The sequence below is a fragment of the Rutidosis leptorrhynchoides genome, chromosome 2 (assembly GCF_046630445.1).
Source record: "Rutidosis leptorrhynchoides isolate AG116_Rl617_1_P2 chromosome 2, CSIRO_AGI_Rlap_v1, whole genome shotgun sequence".
Classification (NCBI taxonomy): Eukaryota; Viridiplantae; Streptophyta; class Magnoliopsida; order Asterales; family Asteraceae; genus Rutidosis; species Rutidosis leptorrhynchoides.
Genome location: NC_092334.1, coordinates 408948352 through 408956154, shown reverse-complemented (window position 1 = coordinate 408956154; position 7803 = coordinate 408948352). Strand labels below are relative to the sequence as shown.

The window sequence follows — 7803 nt, the reverse complement described above, 5'->3', positions numbered from 1 at the left end:
TCACAATACTTTTAATTTTTTAATTTAAATCATTTCTTATTTATCAAATAAAAAACAAACACCTCTTAATAGTTTTTCATATTTAGTTCCATTGTGTTATGTCAATTAAGTGCAAAACAAACATAACTTAAATTGCATTTAAAGTGAATACATAGTTGAAAAGTAAAAGGTAAAATTAAAAAATAAAAGATAATTAAAAGATTAACAAAAAGTAAAATATAAAAATGATATTTTTTAAACGACATATTTTTTTAAGAGAGAATAAAATAGGAACGGAGGGAGTACCGATCAAAATGTGTACGAAGTCGAAAGAAGTAAACATAAGGCTTGAAGTTAAAAACACATACATACGTATACGTATATATACACGTACATGTACATGTATACGTATACGTATACATATGCATAACGATAACAATTTTAACAATTTAACAATACCAATAGTAGTGTATAATCCTGTAAAGGGAAAGGGTTAAAGTATGAATGCAATCTAAAATAACATTTTCCACTTGTCACCACTTCCATAATGTTGAGTGTTAACTTGCCAAATTTCATGGACCCCAAATTTCTATTAGTCTGCAGATTTAATGCCCAACACATTATTCAAAATAACAACCCACGGTTTATAAATCTTAACATAATTATCAAACTATGTTTACACTTCTATGGGTTATTAATTTAAAATTACAATTTGACGAAACTATTTGATTATTATTATTATGTTAACAAAATGTAAATAACAATTAAAAATTACTGTATATGACAACGTATTTTAGCACAACGTAAAGATCGAGCAGGTTGAGACTTGATATTTTTAAACGCAGTCACAAACAACGTATTTGTTAATTTCATATGAAGACATATATACTCAATCCATCAATATTTACAAATTAAATTGCAAAAGAACAAATAAATAAAGTAATAAATATTTCCTTGTATGTCGATAAGTTAATAAGCTGACGCTGAAAGGAATAGAAAGAACAAAATGACGGGCCACTAAAGCAACAACTATACTGTTAATATCTTATATCTTATTTGTTGTTTAATAATTTTAGCATTTTACACCAACATAATTCATTCATTATTTGCAATTAATTAAAATTAAAATTACAACTAAAATTTTTTTAAAAAAAAACTTACGATAATAATAATAATAACAATGCTTAATAAGATTCGGGATGTTGAACATGTTATAAACCCTTCGGATTATTCATCTCTCCTTCTATCTATCTATAACGAGTATATAAATATATTCTTCTATAAAAATTAAAATTAAAACCAAAATTACATTAAGAAAAACAGATAAATATATAACTGTTTTTTTTTTTTTCTGTGTATCTCGTCCATAGGAACAAAAGCTGGCCGGCCTTAACTTTCATCCGAAGATTCAGGACTTGGGTACTCGTTTAAATCCGGGTTCAAACAAACCCGACCCGAGTAGGATTCAGTCGACCCGAGTTTATTCATGGCGTCAACTTTAGCTCCAACTTCAGTAGCCTTTTTTCTGATAGAAGCAGTAGATAAGTCATGAAGATAACCATCATCAGCGATGGATTCGGGGAAATTGAGATGAGCGGAGGGGCCACGGAGGTAAAAGACGGCGGTGTCGTAGGCACGTGCGGCGGCGATAGGTGAAGAATAAGAACCAAGCCAAATACGAGAACGTTTATTTGGTTCACGAATTTCAGCCACCCATTTACCCCACTTTCTCATCCTTATCCCTCGGTAGGGTTTGTTGTTGACGTCTGATTTTTTTCTTTTTTCGACGGTGGATGACGGTGAACATCCGCCGTCTACTTCCATGTGTGACGGTGGGGGAGGGCGGCGTTGACTAGTAGAGAGATAAAGAGATAGAGATGGAAAATATAAAATGAACCTAGAAACAAGGAATCGGAGTTGTATTTAAATGAGAGAGGAGACACATAATGGTCCCATGATATTTCTATTATATTTATGTTTATATTTACTTAGAAAAACATATTAATAAATTATTTTTAGTTTTAATATTAATAATTAATAACCTAATAATTAATAATAATACAATATAAATAAATAAATATTATAATTAATAATAATAATAATTATAATAGTGACGTGTCTAAAGCAAACTTTGTTAAAATCGTCATCGTATTTGATTAAAGTATTTTAATCTTTAAAATGTTTGTTTATTGTTTAAACATTATTAACATTATTATATTATAATTAAATAATTAGTTATTAATTACTCCCTGTCGAATTAATTATTGTCTATTTTTAAAATTATAATTAAATAATTAATTTTAATCTTGTAAAATTTTTGTGTATTAATTTCTGTAAAATTATACAATAATTTTGAATATTATATTAGTTATAAACTATTTGTCAACTATATATAACGCAAATAAAATATTTAAAGTCAAAATTAAAAAAAAAAATCCTTTAAAAAGTTGTGAACACTTATAATGAAATAGACTAGATAGAGTATTAATTAAATATAATTAATTATTAATAAAATTATAATAACTATTATTATTATTATTATTATTATTATTATTATTATTATTATTATTATTATTATTATTATTATTATTATTATTATTATTATTATTATTATTATTATTATTATTATTATTATTATTATTATTATTATTATTATTATTATTATTACTAAATAAGTAATTAATTTAAATACTATCGATTAATATCATTAAAACGAATTCAGGTTACTACCCTTTTATTCCATTGCGAAAAACGAATTCCATAAAACAGAAAAAATGAAGCTTGAAGAACAATACAATCCAATTTACCGAGCCCATAACAAAACAAAGAACCTACACAGGAGCTCACAAAGAACCGAAAACCAACAACAAAGGAAAAATAGAAGGACAAATAGAGAGGGAAACCAATCAAAGGAATAAGTGAAAGATTAGAATTCAACTACAGGAATATAAAATCTAAGCGGGAGAAGAGGGGAGCATCATTAGATGTCTTTGATGATTCGGAGAACTTGTTCATTTAGACACCTTGTACCGGTCTAGTTATCCTTGACTTAACCAGTTTCTTTAAAGGATGTCATCAGAATTTTAAAGGATGGCATTGATATTCAGATTACTATCTCTTTGATAAAGTTTTGATTGTTGAATCACTGAAGTCGAGAGCTGATTAAACTTGTTAGTATGATTAGAGAGGACATGGTAATGAACTTATAAACTTTTAGGGTAAACAACAAAAGTTCCTCTCTACCAGTTGATAAAAATATGTATATTTAGATCTGAGCCATTAGAAATAGTAAGCAAATAATAACTATCGTTTGAATTTGGCTCAAACTCTAATACTTTAAAGCTTGAATATCTCATTAACTCAAAATCATAAGCGGATTATGTGGGGGTAGTGTAGGGTCTCGGCCCGTAAAAGTTTTAGATGTTGGAGTGGTGAAAGAGTTAGAAACAAAGTTGAGTTGCTGATTCTTAAACATCACGATCGGGACCACTCTCGTGGTGCCCGCGACAGTCACATCGCAACCGGGACAAAAGTGTTGCGACCACAATATGGAGACATGAGCAAAAGCTTGTTGGGAACATAGCAAGTCATGACCGGGATGGGTGTGTCACGAGCGTCATGCCGCCCAGATGAGGAAGAAGTTGGAACATGATTTGAACTCCATGTTCGTATACGATTCATCTTTGTTTTACTCTATAAATAGAACCATTGTAACCCATACACGTATGCACAAAAATAATCAAAATAATACTCTCTAGTTTGGTTCGTGGATTAAAGTAATCACATCAATTATATATAGCCACGTTATATCTTGTGTTCTTTATTTTTTTGAGTTTTACTTTTGTTTGTCGTTGTGGGTGAGTGATTATGCCTAATTAACTGCACTGTTTGTTCCTAGTTAATCCTTAAAACTGGTGGTATCAGAGCGTAGTCTTCGAGTTTGGGGACGATGGCGGAAGACGAAAAATTTAAGATTGAGCAGTACGATGGAAAAGACTTTGCTTTTTGGAAGATACTGATGATACGTATCATGATCCGTCTCAAAAAGACACTAATTAGCAGCATCCCGGCTAGGATTTTTCCCCGGCATAAGCCTATCCCAGAAAAGGACGTCTTCCCGGCATCACCTCAGTAACCCGAAGGTTACTTATGCATGCACCCGGGAAGGACCACGTCGGACAATGGCTAACCAGGAACGCCATCCAGCCCGGGTAAGCATACACGCTACCGGCATTACCTAGCCGGATGCAGAGGCATTAAGAAGATAAGGATTATATCATCACAAATAAGCCTGTTGATAAACCGACAACAATTTTCCCGGTCATGACTAACACCGTGAAGAAACACTTAGAGTAAATAGAAGGCAAAACCTTCCCGGTTGAACTAAGTGCTCCGTGACATCTTAGCCGGGTCCAACATGCTGCCGGTACCGTCACTACTTCCCGGTCCAATATTCCAACCCGGTATAAAGATACCTTCCCGGGACAAGCACTGTCCCGGAACAGACACTTCATCCAAGAACGAGTACTCGATCCCGGAACAAACATATAAGCAAGTTGCACGCCACGTCAGCCCACGAATCTAGGAAAGTTTGTTAGGATCTGCTCGATTATTCCCATGAAAGGGACAGGTGCCACGCCACCCCTCGGGATTGGCAAAGTTTGTTACAACCATGAAAGGGACATGTGCCACGTCACCATTCCCTCATAACATCTATAAATGAACGAACAAGATCATTTATTCAACAACACTGGATGCATTAATGTTACTCTGCCCAAATTAATTACGGTAGCATTTCTCCAGTCGTTAACATGATTCCGATCAATACTCCGATCGCCATCGAAATTAATCCTCACTTTTAGATAGTTAACTTATTCGATTCCGATCAAATAAGGTTAATCTAATCGATTGTTTTACGCCCTTGAAATCCAGATTTCAAATCGGGGTTTGCACAATTATTGGAGTTAAAACATTCGATCCACTCTTTTTCCCAAATCAAGCACTCAAACCCGAAATCTATTCATACTAGTCGATTTTGGTTTGATCAGATACAAATCGCAGACTACTTGTATCAGAAAAAGCTTCACCAACCCTTGTCGGAAGCTAAACCCGAAATCAAGAGTGTTACCGATTGGACATTATTGGAACACTAAGCTTTGTGTGCAGTTCATCTTGCACTTTCTAAGAACGTTATTGGCAACGTTATGAATGCGACGACTACGTTCAATTGTTTGAAAGTCCTTTTAGACATGTGTGAAAAACCTAACACCGCTAATAAGGTTTTTCTTATGCGTCAATTGTTCATTACCAAAATGAAGGAACGTACGAGCACATTTGGTTGACTGTGTGAAATAGAATGTTAATATAGCGTGATTATATTGATTGATTAGGAAAGAGTATGGAAGCGGGATTTAACGCAACTTTAATTCCTTGCGAGAAACTTCAAAGTGGGTACTAGGGGTAATTTGGGCGGGTCAAGTAGGTTGTAAGTGGTAGAATGGTCTTTATGCCCGGAACCACTTACAACGTTATATGTATGCACTTAGTGTGGGTTGTAAGGGTTATGCTAAACAACAATATTGTGATGTATTCCGAAAAGTGGGTTATACACCTGAAGGATATAGTGTGACTTTGCGTGATACTTGTTGATGAGATCAACGAGTAAATCTTGACACGAATCTGGAAATCTTATCGTGGCATAAAATATGTGTGTGTGTGTGTGTGTGTGTGTGTGTGTATGTGTATATATATATATATATATATATATATATATATATATATATATATATATATATAAAATTGGAAATGATGTAAGTGTGAATTAATTGTTATGAGCCGATTATGTAACTTAGTCCACTTTATTTCCTATTGCTCACTAACGTTTACCCTTTTATGTTGAATGTTGTTTTATGTGCAAGTGGATAAAAAGCTAGATGTGAAGGTATTATTGAAGATCAATGGATTCAGTGCTGCTCGTTTAGTGTCTACGCATCTTTTTGGCGGATTGATTTCATCAGTTGAACCTAAGTTGATAATTTGATCAACATTCGAACTCTTAACTTATAACATGCTCAGACCGGGCCTAGCCATAAGTTAACGATTTTGCCCTTAGGCCTCGTTAATTGTGCTTTTAATTAAATATCATGATTATCTATTTTATAGCGCTGTTATATTTTCTTTGTGACCAGGGTTCCAGAACAGTTTAGTTTATGTGTTTTGGACCCCGTTTGGGCCTCCAAACGAGTTGCGTTTGGGGCCAGATTACATTTAAATACCCGTGTGTTGTGGGCTATGGGATTTTAATCCCAATTAAGTGTATAGGGCTGACTTTCTACCCCATTTTCTCCATCTCTCTAGAAACATCACCAACACCCTGTACCTTCATCATCTCCAGCCATCAAACTGTAGTGACCCGAACTTTTTCATGTTTATATATATATTAAATGAAATTAAATGAAATTGTTATTTACATGACTAAGTGTTTCCAACATGTTAAGCAATCAAACTTGTTAAGACTTGATTAATTAAAATAGGTTTCATATAGACATTTGACCACCCAAGTTGACCGGTGATTCACGAACGTTAAAACTTGTAAAAACTATATTATGACATATATATGATTATATATATAGTTAACATGATATTATGATAAGTAAGTATCTCATTAGGTATTTTAAAAATGAGTTATATACATAAAAATGAGACTATTAAATTAAGAAACTCGAAAACGATATATATAACGATTATCGTTATAACAACGTCTTACTAAGTACATGTGAATCATATTAAGATATTTATACACTTGGTTAATTATGTTAAATGATAAGTAAATATATCATTAAGTGTATTAACAATGAACTACATATGTAAAAATAAGACTACTAACTTAATGATTTCGAAACGAGACATATATATAACGATTATCGTTGTAACGACATTTAACTGTATATATATCATACTAAGATATATTATATATCATAATATCATGATAATTTAACAATTTAACATCTCTTTAGATATAATAAACAATGGGTTAATAACATTTAACAAGACCGTTAACCTAAAGGTTTCAAAACAACATATACATGTAACGACTAACGATGACTTAACGACTCAGTTAAAATGTATTTTCATGTAGTGTTTTAATATGTATTCATACACTTTTTAAAGACTTCAAGACACTTATCAAAATACCTATACTTAACAAAAATGCTTACAATTACATCCTCGTTCAGTTTCATCTACAATTATACTCGTATGCACCCGTATTCGTACTCGTACAATATACAGCTTTTAGATGTATGTACTATTAGTATATACACTATAATGATCAGCTCTTAGCAGCCCATGTGAGTCACCTAACACATGTGGGAACCATCATTTGGCAACTAGCATAAAATATCTCATAAAATTACAAAAATATGAGTAATCATTCATGACTTATTTATATGAAAACAAAATTACACATCCTTTATATCTAATCCATATACCAACGACCAAAAGCACCTACAAACACTTTCATTCTTCAATTTTCTTCATCTAATTGATCTCTCTCAAGTTCTATCTTCAAGTTCTAAGTATTCTTCATAAATTCTACAAGTTCTAGTTTCATAAAATCAAGAATACTTTCAAGTTTGCTAGCTTACTTCCAATCTTGTATAGTGATCATCCAATCTCAAGAAATCTTTCTTATTTACAGTAAGATATCTTTCTAATACAAGGTAATACTCATATTCAAACTCTGATTCAATTTCTATAACTATAACAATCTTATTTCGAGTGGAAATCTTACTTGAACTTGTTTTCGTGTCATGATTCTGCTTC

General features: G+C 32.2%; 1 protein-coding gene across 1 annotated transcript; it reads right to left on the bottom strand.

The window, feature by feature from the left end:
* Window positions 1–1073: 1073 nt before the first annotated feature.
* On the bottom strand, window positions 1074–1874 carry LOC139892280 (ethylene-responsive transcription factor ERF011-like). The gene has a single exon (XM_071875328.1). It carries the CDS (start codon window positions 1801–1803, stop codon window positions 1369–1371), a length of 435 nt encoding a protein of 144 aa, XP_071731429.1. The 5' UTR covers window positions 1804–1874; the 3' UTR covers window positions 1074–1368.
* Between the last annotated feature and the right edge of the window lie 5929 nt (window positions 1875–7803).

What these genes read in the sequence shown, in the direction of transcription:
- LOC139892280 (XM_071875328.1), bottom strand. Translation starts at nt 1,803, where the DNA reads ATGGAAGTAGACGGCGGATGTTCACCGTCATCCACCGTCGAAAAAAGA.